Here is an 18,889-nt window from a genome sequence, read left to right on the forward strand (position 1 = left end):
GATTTTAAAACTGGGGCCGACTTGAACGATTTCTTTGAGGGAGGGGTAGGAGGAGCAAATCTCTTACATGAAATCGAGGCACTCACACATGTCTGAAGTGACGTGGCGACCGCCATATTGTTCGCACTGGTAGAACTCTACAAGTTTTCTACCAATTTTCATCATATTCTGGCGGTCTTGGCGGGTGCAAGCCTTAGTGGTGTTTTTAATCATTTATTATTAGCCTCTTGAAAGGTTTGGTAAATTATTTTTTACCATGCTTACGAAATTTGAAACAAAATCGGCGAGAGTTAAAGGTAAGGAAGTCGCTCTATTATTTCGTGTTCACGGTATGCATGACGCCTTGTACAGAATTACGACTGCCTTCACATGAATGTTTTTCAAAAAAATAATTTTGATCCCTTTTCATCTTAATCTACTAAATAAACTTTAATCTACCGTGGATATCCGTGGAAAATCTCTTGTTCATGGCTTCTTTTCAAGAATCAGACGATCGATTGGTTCTAAGATCGAATAATTCTTTGTTTTTGGAAGTTTGTTGAATGCAGTGTATTGTTAATTTAATATAATTGTTAACTTATTGGTCTGTTGAAAGTCGCATGTTCAGAGGGAAAAATTCTGTAAAACCTGACCACTGATTTTGAAAGTTTTAGTCACTGTATTTTGTGATTCAATAAAGTGATCATTTGTCAGTAATGGAGCGAATTTTGACGGACAGTTAAAAAACTCAAACCATTCAATCACAAGGGCCAATCAGAACAATGGAAAATAATGTGAGAAGCCAAGTAAAATCAAGAAAACTGCATAAAACATGGAAAATGCAAGTGACCAGGTTCTAATTGGTTGTAGTATTCAATATGATTGGTTGAGAAGGTGTGCAAGTTTTTAGACCTACCACAGAGTGAATGGAAACAAAACCATAGAAATGCCAATTTACTTTTGATACTCATTTGAAATTTGCCCTAGTGATATTTGAGAAAGCTTACTCTAGACTAGTGCTGCATGAAAACTTGATTGTTTACTACTTTTGTAGGTTCTACTTTAGACTCCACTGTTTCCAAAAATTTTTTTAGTGGTAAAATTAGCTTATGGTCACCTGAACTTTGGGAAAATTCCTAGAACTGAGATAGACAGTGGCGCACTATAACACTGTTAGGGTACATTAGAATTCCATGTAATATTGACTTCTGCCTTTGTCTTCCATTATTTAGGCATTGCCTTCCACCCCAAGAGACCATGGGTTCTTGCTAGTCTGCATAATGGTGTTATACAGTTGTGGGACTACCGAATGTGCACATTGCTGGAGAGATTTGATGAGCATGACGGTGAGAACATAGTGTTTCAAGATGCATCCTAAGCATGTCCTAAGTCTTGTAATGCATGTAATAGACAATTAAATTAAAGGATGAACTAATCCTAGTGGTGGTGTTTCTTGTTTATATAATGACAGAAAATAACACCTAAAAAAACACAAGATCTTAATTGCTATTGACTTAATTATGTTCAATTTACAATATGTTTTAACTATTTTCACCATGCTTTGGTTCTATTGTAGTTAGGTCTTAGTTTTTCCAAAACAGATTTTATGTAAATTTTTCCTTGCCTGCTATTCATTTTTCTAGTTTGAAACAAAGGAATGAATCAATATATGGATGAATCAAAACTTAAAGTATTTTGAAACACCATTTTAACCACAATAATTTGCCATATCTTGTATATTATTTGGTCAAGATGTAGTACCCTGTTCTTTTTTTCTAGGTCCAGTAAGAGGAATCAATTTTCATACCAACCAACCTTTGTTTGTTTCTGGAGGAGATGATTATAAGATAAAGGTATGTCTTTTGTGTCTCATTGATATATGTGATCACATCTTTGAACTAACCTCCATCGTTTGAATGTGGCTTAAAGGGGTGTATGTACATTGTAGTGAGTTGGAGTTTACTTGGAATCAGAAATAAATAGGAATAGATTTTGGTTTCTGAATCATCCTGCAATGAGTAACTGTCCTATTCTGTGTCAGTGATAACACTGCTAGAGTACAATCCCATCATTATCATGCAATTGTTCACTGGACATATGTTACTTTTACAGTTTCTACTGTAGTTTCCTTTAAAATAAATATCAAAGCTTTGTTTTGTATATTCTGCTGTTTTCAAAAGAGAAATAAGTGCCTTATCCCTTTTTGAATAAGCACCCTTCCTAAAGGTACCAAAAGTAAGTAAACGCCCCAGGTACTGAAGTGAGTCATAAAGGTATGGCATTTGAAAGTAAATTTGATCTTGGGTTCTTGTATTGATAGCTAAATTCATATACAGGGTACAGGGTATCAATGTTTAGATTTGTGAGACAGGGTCAATATCAAAGTTTGTTTTCTTACAGATGACTATGAGCATTTTCTTCAACACAGAAAACAGAAAGTAATCATTGTATTTCTTGAATTAGGTGTGGAACTACAAACAGAAGAAATGTCTGTTCACTCTGTTGGGCCACTTGGATTACATCCGAACAACTTTTTATCACCATGTAAGCAATGCATGATATTAAGAAGTGTACAACTTTGGCATGGTGCTCTTTTAACATTACATGTCTCATTCTAGTTTAGTAGTTTTATTTATACCATTAAGCATTGTAAATCAGGGTTGATATTGTTACTGTTAAATTTTTTTGCTTTTTGGTCAAATAGATTCAGGGACCAGTGCATGTTTTTGTCATTTTGTTGGTTAATGTTAATATTTTTTTCCAAAATGTCCAACTCTGTTTTTATGTCAACATGTATGTTAATTGACAGGAATATCCATGGATAATCAGTGCTTCTGATGATCAAACAATTCGCATCTGGAATTGGCAGTCGCGCACTTGTATCTGGTACTTACTTTTTTGGCCTTGACACAGTAGTGACATTTTATGATGATTATCAGTAGGGCCATGTTATTCTTGTTGATTTTTTTCATCATCACTTCTATCCAATAATGGAATTGATAATCATTTTGTCCTACAGTGTTCTCACAGGACATAATCACTATGTGATGTGTGCTCAGTTTCATCCTGCAGAAGACTTGGTTGTTTCTGCTTCGCTTGACCAAACAGTAAGAGTCTGGGATATTTCAGGTGGGCACTGTTGTTGTTACTGGTCCCTTTTAATGCCCATTTTGGTGCAGTATGATAAAATAGTAAGGAGGGAGGGAATCCCTACACAATTTTTGGTATCAGATTAAAAGTCTCGTCATTCTTCTCTTGATAGAACAGAAGAGATAGAACAGAAGAGAATCTTATAGGGTTCTGATTTGATCATCATCATAACTGCAATTACTTTTTTTTACAAGACTATCAAGTTGTCAACTTTAAAATTTAAGGTCTTAGAAAGAAAACCTGTGCACCTGGAGCAAGTGGACTAGAAGAGCACTTAAAAACTCCTGGCCACACAGATCTATTTGGACAGTCAGATGCTATTGTTAAACATGTACTCGAGGTATGTGGATATGTACAAACTAATCAGATTTCCATGCCTGTATTGTACATATATAAAGTTTCAGATTATTGGAACTTACACTGGAAAGGTAGTTTGTTTATTATAAGGCAATTGAGCACCATTTATAATACATGCTGATAATATGAATGAAAGGAACCACTGAATAGAGTATGCTGATATGCCTTCTTTGAAAACCTTTCCTACATGTAGTTGTGCAAGGGGTCTAAAGAGATAACTTAAGATCCTGTTAGACATGTATGTGTATTGTCAGCCCATGGGAATGAATCTTTTTGAATACAGGGGGGCTTCCACTGTACCTGTTGCACTGGTTTGTTGTATGATAAAATACCAGGGGGGTTTTCCTTCTGGTGAGTCTGGTTGAGACTGATTCCAGAAAGTTCATGAAACAGACACACTGTAACTGTATTTGAATTACCACATTTAAAGTGACATTTTATTGAACCTTTCAAGCAATCTTGAGCCATTGTTTGGAATTATCAGTTTATCAAATAGCAGAGGAAAGGGGAGGGCTGATATTCCTGTACTCTTGTCAAATTAAAGGTCTCTTTGTGCTCTGTTCTTAGGGTCATGATCGTGGTGTCAACTGGGTTTCTTTCCATCCCACCATGCCACTTATTGTGTCTGGAGCTGACGACAGACAAGTCAAACTGTGGAGAATGAATGGTATTAAAGTTTGTTTTGTTCTCTAGTAAAACATTTCAAATACTCAGATTTGATCAAACATTCATGTAATTTACACTAGGTAAATTGAAGTTGTCAATTATGAAAATAATAATTCCAAGGAGTGTTATTTAGCCATGTGTTGATCAGTGTTACAAGATATTTTATTTTTTGTTAATTCTAGACTCCAAGGCCTGGGAAGTAGATACATGCCGAGGACACTATAATAATGTATCATGTGTAATGTTCCACCCTAGGCAAGAGCTGATTTTGAGTAAGTATACTAACTAAATATTGATGTCCTATACAGTTGTTAAAAATGTTTTTTTACAGTAGTTGAAGTACTGTTATATGGTGAAGTACAAATGTTCTCATGGTGTCAAATTTCTCAAAAAAATTGGGGTTTTTTTCCTTTTGTCTTATATTTGTCATACAGTAATAGTCTGAAATAAAGGAAACATTAAATTAAACTGTTTATAAGATTTAAAACCAAGAAAATTAAAATTTGAACTGCAAAATGATTGATGCAGCAAAATAGGAGCTAAAAAGCCAATTTAATTGAAAACTGTACTCCTTTTGAAACAATGTTAGGTTTAAGTCAGCATGCACTATATGTTGTGAGCGTACAGTTGTCTCCTGCTTTCTCTTAGTGCTATTATTCTTAAAAAATTTCTCCTCGTCTTTTCACAGGCAATTCAGAAGACAAGAGCATCAGAGTTTGGGACATGTCAAAGAGGTGAGAAGTTCATCTTAAGATGAGATGTTGTGGCATGATGTTTTCACACGTATACTAGGTAGTGAGACCTGCAAAAAATCTGGATCATTTCCCATGTGTCAAGTATGTTTATTGTGATTAGACTGAGTTCACTTTTACATTTTTAGAACTGGAGTTCAAACATTCAGGAGAGAGCATGACAGGTTCTGGGTAGCAGCTGCTCATCCCACACTCAATCTATTTGCTGCAGGTATGGTTCTGTCACTTGTGTTTTAGCAGAGAGTATTTCCCCAACATTTTCTTTTCATTGTACTAAAGTAGATAATATGAATGAAATAGAGCTTGCCCTTTGGGATTAGTTTGGAATGTGGGCTTGCAAAGGCTTTGCTCAGTGGGTAAGTGCATAAAAGTACCTTGTATGGCAGATAAATTCATCTGCACATCTACCATGGGGTACTTACAGTGTTCTTTATGATTGAGAGCTGTTCGTTTCCTTCCAGGCCATGATAGTGGAATGATAGTCTTTAAGTTAGAGAGGGAGAGGCCAGCTTATGCAGTTCATGGAAACATTCTGTATTATACAAAGGTGGGTCAAAAGAGAACGGAGAAGAAACAAACAAACAAATTAGAAAACATTTTACCTTCAGTATGCTGGGCACTTACAAGTGTAGTAACAGGAGTAAATATTTATGCATGGTTATGCCACTGCCAGTCCTTTAAGTGAAGTTGCCGAGGTAAAAAAGATCTGTCTTTTTTCATTACATGGATATGCATTCCTAAGCTTAAGATTTTTCTATGTTATTAAGAAAGTTATTATTTTGTAGGAGAGATATCTGAGGATGTATGAATTTGGAACCTCTAAAGATGTGCCAGTCATGCAGTTCAGGAGGTACAAACCATTTTCAATTTTGCTTAACTGGACCTACATAGTTGTATTTTGTTTGTTGTACATATTACTTTTTATGCACACTGATATATTTTTACAATTCTAGGAACTCGTCTCGCACTCCTGTGTATAGCATGTCATACAATCCTGCAGAAAACTGTGTTCTTCTCTGCACAGTAAGTGATTCCCATCAGTATGAATAGTCATGTGCATGGTAAAAGTGTTGCATCTATTAAATATTTTATCTGTGAGAAGAAGTGTCTGTTTTGCTCACAAGGGGTTACCCAAGGAAACAATTTCATTTTACATGACTGGAATGCAAATGTTTTGCGGGTGAATATTCTTAACATCTGCATATGCTTTTTCTTTTTTTACCTAAAATTGAGAATTTAATTGAAATGTGCATGTTTAAAACAAAGAACCATGAAAATTTACATTGTTCTTGAGTGGCGGGTTGCGAGAAATGCCTTTGGAAAACAGAGTTTGACAGTTCACCAACAAGTGTGAAATAATTTGTTTACTTTGATTGGATGTTTCTTTCATGTTAGAATGCAAGCAATCCAGAGAACTGTGTTTATGAGCTGCATGCAGTTCCCAAGGATATTGACAGTAGCAACCCAGAAGGTATGCAAGTAACATTTTCATTTTTTCAGATTTCTTTTAATTTGGATGTATGATCTGCATTAGATATAGCAAATAGCTAAAATCTTACTACCCACAATTTTATAACTGACTGTTGATAATGTGCTTTTTTTTTTCAATTTAGTATCTGAGGGCAAAAGAGCATCAGGATTGACTGCAGTGTGGGTGGCACGCAATAGATTTGCTGTCTTGGACAGAACACATACTGTAAGAATTAGAGAAAACTGTTATGCATTTATCAGTAGCCTGCAGCACAGAAAACTGGATCTGCAGGAAGATTCAAAACCCTGGAATTTGGAAGTCATATGCTCTGTGACATTCTTTTCATTGACATAAATTTGTTTCCTTGACCAGCTATTGATCAAAAACCTAAAGAATGAAGTAACAAAGAAGGTCCAAACTCCTCCTTGTGATATGATATTCTATGCTGGCACTGGCAGTTTGCTATTAAGGGACACTGACTCTGTCACCTTGTTTGATGTGCAGCAGAAGAGGTACAGTATTTTTAGAAATACACTTGTAGTAATTATACTTTCTTGGAAATACATGTACATGTAGTATGACTTGTGAATCAAATGTATCCCACCCATTGTTGTGATCAGTTTATGTTACCAAAACCTGATGAACTTTCTGCCTCCAAGGGCAGGCGTGGTTTTGGCGTCTGGAATCCTACTGAAACAAAGAATATACTTCATATTTTCATCTTTGATTTCTCTCTTTTGGCAGGTCCTTGGCATCTGTCAAAGTGAATAAGGTGCGATATGTGGTCTGGTCAGCTGATATGGCTCATGTGGCCTTGTTAGGAAAACACGGTGAGTCTGAATTTATCTTTGACATCATGCCAGTAACTTAAAGGGGTCAACAGAACATGTATGGTTGCAACTTTCAATGAATTTTTTAAAATTTTCTGATTTTATTGTGTTCCCAGTTGTTGCAATTTGTAATAGAAAACTGGAGTGTCTTTGCACTATCCATGAAAACATCCGTGTGAAGAGTGGGGCATGGGAAGAAAATGGTGTTTTTGTCTATACCACAAGTAACCACATCAAATATGCACTAATAAATGGGTAAGTATGCAATTTGGGTGCCTGTTATTTTGTATAGTTAAGAGCCAGCTCTACAGTACATGTTGGCAGTCTTTTACCTCGATGGGTAGCTCATTTGTACAAATGAAACATGCAATTACCTATTACAGTAACTATGACTATTATTTTTTTGTCTTTAACAGATTTGAAATCACCTAAGTTTTGTATTGTACTTTAATCTGGGCTCCTCCCTTCTGTTAACACAATCTAATGATTGTTCTACAACACACACATGTACATGTATATTAGTATGGAAACAAAACTACTAATCTGTAGTATCCTATAGCTTGTTTTCCATTGGGGTGACCCATTCTTCAATGGGACCAGTCTTTTCTTGCATAAGTTTAGATTTGAGTAAATGTGTCAGTTCTAACAGATGTAGGCAAGTAAGACAAAACATTTTTGTTTATCTTTTGTTGTGAGGGGGCCTAAGTGAAGGCAAGTGGAAAAGAAAAGCTGCTTGTCCCAGATAATGGGATCTTTTTTATTATTTCTATTTTTTTTGAGCCAAGCGTAGAATTTGTCACTTCATAGGGAGGAAATCCAACCAGTGTTAGTTGCAATTTAGAGATCATTATTTGCATCATTGCAATAGTTGTCTGATACTTTCTCATATTCTAGTGACCATGGTATCATTCGTACACTTGACCTTCCCATCTATATCACAAGAATCAAGGTGGGTTCCTCAACATTTGAATGTGTCTTAAAAGTGGTATTCATGTTAGGTATTTTAATTGTTGCAGTCTGTGGTTTTCAGAAATATATGTCTTATACAGATTAGTTATGTACTATTAGAAAAGAACTGATGTTAGTTAATAGTGCTTTAACCTATTTTTATTTATATTTATTTTCTAGGGGAGCAGTGTGTACTGTCTTGATCGTGAGTGTAAAACCAGAGTTCTTGGAATTGACCCTACAGAGTTCAAGTTTAAATTGGCTTTGATCAATCGCAAGTATGATGAGGTAGGCTGGACTGGTTTTGGACACACTTATGATTACTTTTAAACATGCAACGTTCTGGTTTCATGTAAATACCCTCTGTAAGTTAGTTTTCTGTCTATTCCTTCTATAGGTTCTACACATGGTGCGAAATGCCAAACTGGTGGGACAGTCTATTATTTCTTACCTTCAAAAGAAAGGTTATCCTGAGGTAAGAAACTTTAATTTCCTCCTCAAATCAATCGCCAGTCTGGCATGGGGCATTTTATAATGGTTTGTTAATGGCTGACAGACTCAGTACAATTTTTTTTTTTTTAATGCAGGTTGCTTTACATTTTGTCAAAGATGAAAAGACCAGATTTGGACTGGCCTTAGAATGTGGTAACATTGAGGTATGTTATACAAGGGGGATATTAAGTGTGGCTGTGCATTCTGTTGTAGAGATTTTAACCTTATGATTTAATTGGGTCAAGTTTACAAAACCGGGTAACAGGTTGGTAACAGATTACAAACATTTGTGTTTGCAGTCTTAAAAAGAATAATAATGTTCCCTAGCTTTGGAAGTTCACTGAGCCTTGCCCTCTGTCTCTCTTACTACTAATATGCACTGCTGCTGATTTATGTGCAATGTACATATATAATACTATTAAAAAAATTACAATTGTGCCTGAAATGTAAGAGATTTTTTGTGATTTTTACTCACAGGTAGCCCTGGAGGCAGCAAGAAGCCTTGATGACAAGGTGTGTTGGGATCGATTAGGAGCTGCTGCTCTAACACAAGGAAACCACCAGGTATGTGTCACAGAACATGTGCGTCTTAGTTTCTTGTACAGTAATCTTGGTTGCACTGAAGGCATGCGTTGCTCTTTAGCTAGTTCCACTATGTTAGCATCTTAAATCTAAGAACTGGTGTCCAGGCTCAATGTGGATCGGCAAGTTTTAATTGTCATCATAACAAGTTCATATGTGAGTCACTGCTGTTTCCAGTTTGATCATGATGGACTGATTAAACTTTCTTGGCTTGCTTTGCTGGTTTTATCACACTGGGGCCTCTTGCTTTAATATTTTAATCTTCCTTAATGAATAGAGTAGTCTATACTTAATGCACAGGATGAGACTGGTTTATTTGGAATGCTTAGGGCTTTGTGTATGGCTGTGTCAATGAAAATTATGATGTTATACTTCAGTTGTTTTCATTAATTTTCTTTTGCATTTTATTCAACAGGTAGTAGAAATGGCATATCAGAGAACAAAGAACTTTGACAAGTTGTCTTTTCTTTATCTTATCACTGGCAACCTTGAGAAACTTGCCAAGATGACCAAAATTGGTGGGTGTGCTTTCTGAGTTTGACATGCTGTTTGTTGCTTTGTAGTGCACCAATTTATAAATGGATTCTATTTGTGAATTAACTGATTTTTGGTTTTGCATGTAGCTGAAATCCGTAAGGACATGAGTGGCCAATACCACAATGCATTGTACACTGGTGATGTGGAGGAGAGAATCAAGATCCTGAAGAGTCTTGGTCAAGGTAAATTAAATGGCTAAATGTGTTTTTATAATCAGTTTTCTGGGTTAAATGAGGTCTTCAATGTCCCAGGAAAAATGACTGGATGAATAGTGAATGACAAGCCTGTTTGCAAGATGAGGATATTGGTAATGATATTTCTGGGACTGTAATGGGACACCTGATTATTTTGTCAATGTAAAGGTAAATAATTACTGCCATTTAATGTTATTTTCTTTATTTGGACTCTTCTCAAAGGATCCTTGGCATATCTGACAGCTGCTACTCATGGGCTTGCTGAAGAATGTCAGGAAATAAAAGATACCTTTGATCTTGATCCAGAGACAGTATGTAGAATTTGATATATTTCAACAATTCTGAGTTTCTTATTTCTATACTTAAGACTTAAGAGAAACGCATGTTGAAGCCACCTTGGTTGTACAATGAAGGCCACCATACATTAAATCCCTGCAAAAGAGAATGAAGCAAGTTCAAGATGATTGGGGATTTATGTAACTTTTACTGAATTAATGAAAATGTTCTCCAGCAAAAGAAGCATTTTTGTTTTTGCTGGTAAGAAGTTTGAGTTACCTGAGTTGAAGTTAGCAAAGTATGGCAATATACAGGCACTACCAGTAAACTATTTATAGAAAAAAAATTCTGTACTATCAGTGATTTATGATCTCGGAACCAAATTTCATTCACACTTTTTATTTAGCTTCCAGCTGTGAACCCAAATGCCAAGTTATTACAACCACCAGCACCAATCCTTCAGAATGAGGGTAACTGGCCCTTACTTACTGTGGCAAAGACTTTCTTTGAAGGAGCCATGGCTGCCAAAGGTAAAATTAGAACCACATGGATGTCTATACATTATGTAGAGCTCTTTAGTTCTGTGTTTAATATGTAAAGATGAAAATGCTAATTGAATATAAATTAACTTTGACTGATAGCTGGTGGTGGAGCTGCAGCTATGGTGGCTGCAGATCTGGATGAAGGTGCTGGAGATGGCTGGGGAGATGATGCAGCGCTTGTGATTGATGAAGGTACATTGTACTTTATTTGGGAGTTATTTATAGTCAAATGTGCCAGCTATGATCCTCCATCCTGACCAAATGTAAATACATTTTATCATATTAGAAGGAGGATTTGGTGAGGAAGGCCCTGATGGTGACATCCTTGGGGGAGATGAAGAAGGTGGCTGGGATGTTGGAGATGAAGATTTGGTGCTTCCACCTGATTTGGTAAGTTTTAACCAAGTCCTGCCTTCAGCTCTTTATTATGTTTATTGTGAAATGTAACTAAACTGAGATAAAATATGGTCATGTTTTGTTGCATTTATTTCACAGGATGTTGGTCCTGTGTCTGGTGCAGGAGATGAAGGTTACTTTGTGCCTCCTGTCAAGGGAACTAGCCAGTCCCAGGTAATTTCAGAACACTCTTGTCTGGCATAATTTTGGTGATATTGTAAAATCAGGCCTTTTATCTTAGTCAGATTGTTGCTGAACAGATTTTTAGTGATGTAAAAAGATATATAAAAGTAATTTGGTAATTACCAAATACATGCAATTTATTTTATGATTAATTTGAAAATGACTTTTTGAAAGCTTGGTGGTTATTTCCTACAGGTGTGGTGCACTAACTCCCAACTTGCTGTTGATCATGTCCTGGCTGGGTCGTTTGAAAGTGCTATGAGGGTAAGTAGTATAATCATGTTTTTTTCTTCGAAAATTTTCTCACACACCATGGACTGTTATACCAGTAACAGGCTTGTTATACCAGTAAAAATAAAGGAAATTTTATGTTGTGTGTTATAATTCAGTTAATTGCTGCGAGTCCACGGTGTTGCCAGTTTGATCATAATTGGCTGGTGCAAGTTCCTTGACTCGCTAGATGAACTGAGAGTCTTCTCACTCACCTGGTTTGTTTTTTCATAACATGCTTGGTCTTCTGGCTTCAACATTATACCTTTTCCATGTAGTATTCTTTGTACAGTTGGTAGAAAGGGCTCAAATTTATTGATTTATTGAAGAAGCAGCATAAATGTAAATTCTTTTCATTCTCAGCCTGAGCCTTTTTTTTTCCTTCATGTTAGACCCACTACTGAGGTATTCTTCAGAACATTCATTTAAGACTATACTAAGAGGCTCAATTATGTGACCATCATCTTTTTCAAAATGGATGTGGAGGTGTAATCATGATTTTAAAAATTAAAGCTAAGAATTTGCAAGAAGCTTAACTCTGCTTCTTCCAAACCAGCTTTTACTGACCCCTATGCACTCCTTAATGAGAGATTTTTCTTGTTTTTTTTTTTTCCAATTTCTGTGTGCACAGCTTCTTCATGACCAAGTAGGTGTAGTCGTGTTTGAACCATACAAGCCACTGTTTATGCTGGCCTTTGGTCGTGGAAGAACTGCACTTCCAGGCATGCCTGGAGGGCCACCATTGCTGGGGCATCCTCACAGAAACTGGTGAGCTGTTTGCTTTGGACTGAGCTCAGTTGAGAATTGAACTCTATTAAAGATTATTTTATTTTAACACATACTAGAAGTAAATTGTGCTCATTTCCTTTAGTTTTAGAAATGAGGAAATGTTTCCCTGTCGATTTTGTCTGTTTATGTAGATGTGTGAAACCAGAGAAGAGTATATACAGATCCTCCTGTACATATAATGCGTCTTTGAGGCCGTTATTGATAATCTTATTTGGTTTTATAGGAGAGATGCTGGAGCTAAAGGTGGCCTTCCTGCTGTGGGATTGAAACTGAATATGCTTGTACAACGTTTACAGGTGAGGACTACCCACAGTGACTTTGTTAGCATTGCTACATAGCATAACATAGCTATTTTACATCCTTGGTTCTTTAGGTTTAATTAGCTAGGTTACTAAATGCTTCTTCTGTGTAGTATGTGAGCATGCTTTAAGTTTTGTTAGGCTGATCCTCTTCTTCAGGGAAGGGAGGTACTGGAAGAGTATGTTCTATAACAGTGAAAACTTCTCAAGTCTTCCTGGCTCTGGTGTACCACCAATATTGTTTTTTTCTTTTTTTTCACTTTCTGAACAGGCTGCTTACCAGTTGACAACAGGAGGCAAGTTTCAGGAAGCAATCTATAAGCTTCAAGCCATTCTCTTGAGTGTTACTCTGCTGGTTGTAGACAGTAAGCAGGAAATAAGTGAGGCACAGCAGCTGTTGGGAATATGTCGAGAATACATTGTTGGACTGCAAATGGAAGTGAAAAGAAAGGAATTACCTAAGGTGAACAAGAAGCTTTTTTTTGGGATCATTTCTTCTAGTCATACTATGTTTAGAGTGGTCAATTCCATGACATTACTCTAAGGGTGTTCTTTCTTTCCACAGTCCACCCTTGAAGAGCAGAAACGGCTTTGCGAGGTTGGTTTCTTGTTATGGCTTATTCATCTTTATGTAATATAACATCCTGGAAAGGACAATGAAGTTCATTTTAGTTATCAGAAGCTTACTGCAAGTGTTTGTGTTATTGTAGATGGCGGCATATTTCACTCACTGCAACCTCCAGCCAGTACATCAGATTCTTACTCTTAGGACTGCTGTCAATCTTTTCTTTAAGGTGAGACCATGCAACTCTTTGACATACAACCAAATTATTCATGGGTACTCTTTCTGCCTTCATATGTTAATGTTACGGTTTGTTTACAGTTAAAGAATTTCAAGACAGCTGCGTCCTTTGCTCGTCGCCTGTTGGAACTAGGACCACGTCCAGATGTAGCTACCCAGGTTTGGAAATGATCACTACTTCATCACTTTTTCTAATTTGAAGCAAGCTTTCAAATGTGTTTACCAATGATATGATGGTATGATTTCATTTGTTAGATTCGTAAGATCCTCCAAGCCTGTGACAAGAATCCTACTGATGCACACGTTCTTCAATATGATGAGCATAACCCTTTCACCATCTGTGGAGTATCTTACAAGCCTCTCTACAGGTTGGCAGTTTATGGTGTCCTTAAGTGGAACTTCTTCTCTATGTGATCATTTTTTAAACAAAGCAATATAGCTTTCTTTGTTAGTAACCTCCTATTTCCTGCCCCCTGATGGTGCATTAGTTTTGTAACTGTTATTCAGACTGGGTGTGGCTTGCACACATGCTGAGTGGTGTTTATTGTTGGATCTTTTTTGTCATTATAGAGGAAAACCACAAGAGAAGTGCCCTCTCTGTCAAGCTTCCTATTTGCCTGAGTACAAAGGAACAATTTGCAATGTCTGTAAGGTAAGGTTTACAGCTTACCTTGGCTGTTTGTTTATTAAATGAAGGGGATATTCAAAACATACCGAGGATTATCATCCCTGCACAAATGTTCTCTCAGTTTTTGTAGGGTAAGGTTTGGGGAAGGAAGAATCAGATGTCTGTCTCACAGACTGTAGAGTGCTTGCAATGAGTGAGGAGAATGAAGATCTAATCCAAAGATTTTTGTGATCAGTGGGTTCAAATTTTACTCATTCTTCTTTTTTTCTTGTAGGTTGCTGAGGTTGGAAAAGATGCCATCGGCCTAAGAGTCAGTCCATTACAGTTCAGATGAAGAATATGAAGGAACAGCAGATCCCTATCATTACCAGGAGAAATAAATGCATTTTTTTAAACAAGACCTCCCATCTAATTTTAAAGGAAGAATTCAAGGTCATTTTTCATTTGAAAAGAAAATGAGCAAAAACAGTCATATAGTTGAAGTACCTTTAAAAAAATGACAAATTATTCCTTTAAGAGGTTGAAAAATGATTTAAACTGTAACCTTGCCTCAAGGTTTTGAAACAAACATATTTCGTGCAGTTAGAAAATTAAATAAGTTCAGTTCATTTCTTGACAAGGTAGATCTAAGAACAAACCATCGCAGGAATCGTAGATGTTCTATGAATTTTATAGTGTTAAGATTTCAAGTAGCAGTAATGTATAAATCACAAAAACATCCATCATTCAATGCCATTAAAAGCATTGGAACTAAATATAAGGCTTTGTGTTTATAAAGAGTTGTTTGGAATATTCCAGATTTGGGTGGCAAAAATCAGGGCTGAAGACTAATAAAATATAATCTTTCTAATTGATAGGTAAATCATTTGTTGTCTGGGTTGTGATGCATTTTATTAGCATTGGCTTTAGAGAGGTCAATTTATATCAGGGTGAGACTAACAGTTTTCAAAATTTCCTAAATCCTGGAGTCAAAGGGCAGTAAATACTGGACAGGAAAAATAAGATTCAAACAACAACCATCCAGTTATCATGGGCACTAACTTAAAGAAATTCAAAACTAGTTAATCCTGTGGTTGGTCAAAGTACTCTATCAAAGACCAAAGAGGTGGAGATGCTACCCTTCACACTTAAAAATGTTCATTAGAGACCTGCATATGTGAGGTACCTGCTCTCTCCCCCTGGTTTTGCAACAGGATTAGCCTTTCATACTGAGAGTTCACACATATTACACCTTTTTGTGGTATCAAATACCATGTAAAGAGAAATGGGTTGAAAATTGTTAACTCTCAAATTGTTATGATACTTGTTTTATCTCTTTTAAATTTATCTCATTTTTGCTTTGTGTAAATAGCACTAGTCCAATTGTTATATTTAAAGCTGAAATCAATATATCATGGCTCTTTGCCCTGGCTCTTCAACATTAAAAGATAACTATTTTTATAATGAAAAATAACCGCACTGAATTCACATTTCAAGATCCTACAATTTGTAGATATGTTCATCTGGATCAGTAACTCTTGACTACATAACAACTTCCACAATCTCAATCAAAGAAAGGAAACAACCTTTCATCCTTGTTCCTACTAGCAGCATTGCAAATGAGTGGTAAGCAAATGAGATGGCAACATGGTTACACCCTTATCTTCCTAATAATAATATCAGTTGGCTGATGAATCAGGCTTGAACTTGGAAGCCAAATCTTCCAGTTTGGTCATCAGCTCGTTTTTGTCACCATCAGAAGCCTTTGACCATGCCAAAGGTAAATGAGTTGAAACTGGTTTTCTATCTTGATAGAAGGCACCACGGGGCTCCTTTGACATATCAGCAACAGACAGCCAAATGATTGTGTCAGCACCCTGAGCACAAGTACGCAGACGGTCCTTCATTTTGCGATGGAAACCTGGCATTGATGTCTGCACTGCTGGAGTATCTGCCCAACCTGAAATATAATGATTGCCTCACATGAACTGGAGCAGTTTTAATTGTTTTTGCAGTTGTCCATTTGTCACATCAGTGTGCAATCATGGTGGTGTCAGTTAACTACTGTATCACCACAAAAAAGTGTAATTGGACTCTGTTATAAAAAGAATTTAAAGGTTTCCTCTGATCAAAAATAATACCTGAGAAGTATTAACCAAGAAAAAACAATAAATGGAAGGAATGTGTATGTTATGCGAAAGTAACAGCAGTTTGTAAAGGGTGAAGTCTCTGTGGCCTTTACCAGTTTTAATGAGATGAAGCAACTATGGCCCATGCTGGCACATAGTTTACCACAACATTCTCCCAAGGATACAGTGATGTTAATCTACACTCTTGCTCATGCAGGGCAAGACACTGAAAATTAACTATCTTGTTAATAGAAGAACAATATAGCAAAAAGCTTAAACCTTGCAACTCAGACTCCAGCACAATCACAATTCTTTCCACCTCAGTTATTGCATTGACCACTATTCAACTTAAAGAACAATAGCACTCAAAATAGGCAGTACAAGTGTGTCAAATGCATTTTGCTTTTCTTATATTTGCACAACAACTTACCTGGATGCATGGAAGAGAACAAAATTTCGTTGTGTTTTTCTGCCCATTTTTCAGTCATGATAACTTGCTGCCGTTTGTTTTGTGCATATGCCATGGTTCCATCAAATGGGTTCATCTTTTCAAACTGCAGATCTTTTATATCAAGTTTCATAACCAGCATACCTCCTGCAAAAAATGAAATAAACCCATATAGCTTGCTAGAAGCAGTTTGTGAGATAGCAGTTCCAAGAATTAATGATACAGATCTCAAGGTGAATGTCTGATTGGAGTGGCATTGCTCTATGCTATATCTTCAAATCTTAGCCCACTTTGAAAAGAGTCATTTGTCTCTGTGTAACTCTATTTAAAACTTGAAAAGACACTCCTGATATTCCATAATAAATAAGCTATCTATTGAAGAAACAATAACACGATTTCGCTTTGTTCAGCTAATTTTAAAGGCTTAGTCAGAAATGCTAGGATCTCTCACCGCCCCTCCCTCTCTCCCCTTCCCTCCCCTCCCCTCCCTCTCCTTAGTAGATAGTCCAAGGAGGCATTGGATGATAACAAAGGTCGATCATCAAAATGAGAATTTAACAGACGGCCTGATTATTCCTATGCAGGAAAACATTTCGTGTCCTCCAAATGCTTCAGCCTATTTACATTGAAATCACAAGACAAAGTTCAAGGTGCATTCGAGCTCTTACGAAAAAATTGACTTATTTCCACTGGGTGATTACGTAATGTGCGACGTGTAAAGTTTGGAATAAATCAAAATTTGCTCACAGTGCAATAAGCGAAATTTTGAGATATTTTCACTCGTAAACCTCTCTTTTATATAAAGTGCAGCTACATAAATTCTAACCAACCTGACGAAACTGTAATGACTCTCGGAGCTTCGTTTTTGAGGAGTAAAGGCATGAGACCAGATGTCAAAATGTACGTTCCCAAAGTATTAGTGGCAAAGTTCTTCTCCAGACCATCTTCATCGACTTCTCTTGTGTTCACCATACAACCAGCATTGTTTATAAGGACGTGAAGAGCTTCATTGGCGGATGAAAACTTCTCCACGAATTCCCACACCATTCTGGGCTTGGACATATCAAGGATGTGCAAAATTACTTTATCGTTTCCCGACGATTCGCTGATCTCTTTTCGGGCTTCTTCACCTCTAGTTTCGCTGCGGCAAACCATGTGTACTGTGGCTCCTTTTTTGGCTAAAAATGCTGCTGTGTCTTTTCCAATTCCACTATTTGCGCCAGTTATCATGAACGTTCGCGATGAAACATCAACATCTAATGCTTTCGGATCAAACGATTTCTCCGCTGCAATATATCCGTTCTTCGTATATTCACGTAAACCTTTGGCAAACCAGACTACATTCCTATAAAACGTCATCTTCTTTGAATTCTACGACTATGTATGACAAAAGAAACCAACAGTAGTTAGTGAAGGTAACTTTCGCGATTTTTTAGATAGCGTGACAAAGCTTCGCGAGGTAACGGAGGCGTAATATTATGTTAACCTCGTTTCCAGGATCTTCGCCCCGTGACTTTGGACAAGAGGGAGAAGTCTACTTGGAAAAAGCTCATTGCTCATTGGAAAGAAATCTTGTCATGTAACACGTATCCTGTGGACATCAGGGAGATAGCAAATTCTGTTATGGTCACCTTGAAGATTGACTATTACAACGACCAGTCAAGGATAATAGCATATCATGCAACATTGGTCATTTTTTAAAAGTTTAAAGAAGAAAGAAACTCAAAATACAATTTTAGAGGTAAAACAAAACTAGAAAATGACTTTCACTTCACTATATGGTAGTACAGAATTCAATTTTAAGACGTCCTATGCACAATTTTATGATTTTCCTCATGAAAGTAACAGAAGATGCAGTTCCTCTACTATTCACTTGGTTAATTAAAGCTGATCGTTTTTCTCCCAAGGTGGGGCAAATATATATAGAGGATATTACATAGCCGCGCGCCGTGTGCAGGGATACGAATTTTATCTTCGAGTGCTGAAAGTACTTCTCACGAATGAGAGATACTTTCTGCGCAAGAAGATAAAATTTGTATCCCCAAGCGGCCATGTATGTTCTGTTTATTTAATAGATACTGATGAAATTCCCACATAAAAGACAACTTTATTCATTTTCGAAACATAGTATCATAGTATGTTAATAACCATGGCAATACCAATATCCTCACACGTGGAAGATAAAAACAG

General features: G+C 36.6%; 2 protein-coding genes across 2 annotated transcripts; one reads left to right on the forward strand and one right to left on the reverse strand.

The window, feature by feature from the left end:
* The first annotated feature begins 108 nt into the window (after positions 1 to 108).
* On the forward strand, positions 109 to 15,008 carry LOC131788193 (coatomer subunit alpha). Its single transcript, XM_059105270.2, has 41 exons — positions 109 to 296; positions 1,212 to 1,325; positions 1,759 to 1,832; positions 2,443 to 2,523; positions 2,789 to 2,865; positions 2,999 to 3,108; positions 3,354 to 3,469; positions 4,054 to 4,153; positions 4,335 to 4,424; positions 4,841 to 4,886; positions 5,033 to 5,115; positions 5,366 to 5,451; positions 5,690 to 5,754; positions 5,858 to 5,927; positions 6,300 to 6,375; positions 6,518 to 6,600; positions 6,748 to 6,887; positions 7,120 to 7,205; positions 7,322 to 7,460; positions 8,100 to 8,154; positions 8,334 to 8,441; positions 8,551 to 8,628; positions 8,741 to 8,809; positions 9,123 to 9,209; positions 9,643 to 9,745; positions 9,851 to 9,946; positions 10,181 to 10,269; positions 10,641 to 10,764; positions 10,876 to 10,968; positions 11,063 to 11,166; positions 11,272 to 11,346; positions 11,551 to 11,619; positions 12,257 to 12,393; positions 12,638 to 12,710; positions 12,985 to 13,176; positions 13,279 to 13,311; positions 13,424 to 13,507; positions 13,597 to 13,674; positions 13,771 to 13,883; positions 14,086 to 14,167; positions 14,418 to 15,008. The coding sequence occupies exons 1-41, from the start codon at positions 257 to 259 to the stop codon at positions 14,475 to 14,477; spliced, it is 3,678 nt and encodes a 1,225-aa protein (XP_058961253.2). The 5' UTR covers positions 109 to 256; the 3' UTR covers positions 14,478 to 15,008.
* Positions 15,009 to 15,019: 11 nt separating this feature from the next.
* On the reverse strand, positions 15,020 to 18,177 carry LOC131788196 (dehydrogenase/reductase SDR family member 12-like). The gene is made up of 3 exons (XM_059105271.2): positions 17,530 to 18,177; positions 16,682 to 16,846; positions 15,020 to 16,082 (listed from the first exon to the last, which is right to left on the reverse strand). The coding sequence occupies exons 1-3, from the start codon at positions 18,056 to 18,058 to the stop codon at positions 15,802 to 15,804; spliced, it is 975 nt and encodes a 324-aa protein (XP_058961254.2). The 5' UTR covers positions 18,059 to 18,177; the 3' UTR covers positions 15,020 to 15,801.
* Positions 18,178 to 18,889: the final 712 nt, after the last annotated feature.

The sequence above is a fragment of the Pocillopora verrucosa genome, chromosome 1 (genome assembly GCF_036669915.1).
Source record: "Pocillopora verrucosa isolate sample1 chromosome 1, ASM3666991v2, whole genome shotgun sequence".
Lineage (NCBI taxonomy): Eukaryota > Metazoa > Cnidaria > Anthozoa > Scleractinia > Pocilloporidae > Pocillopora > Pocillopora verrucosa.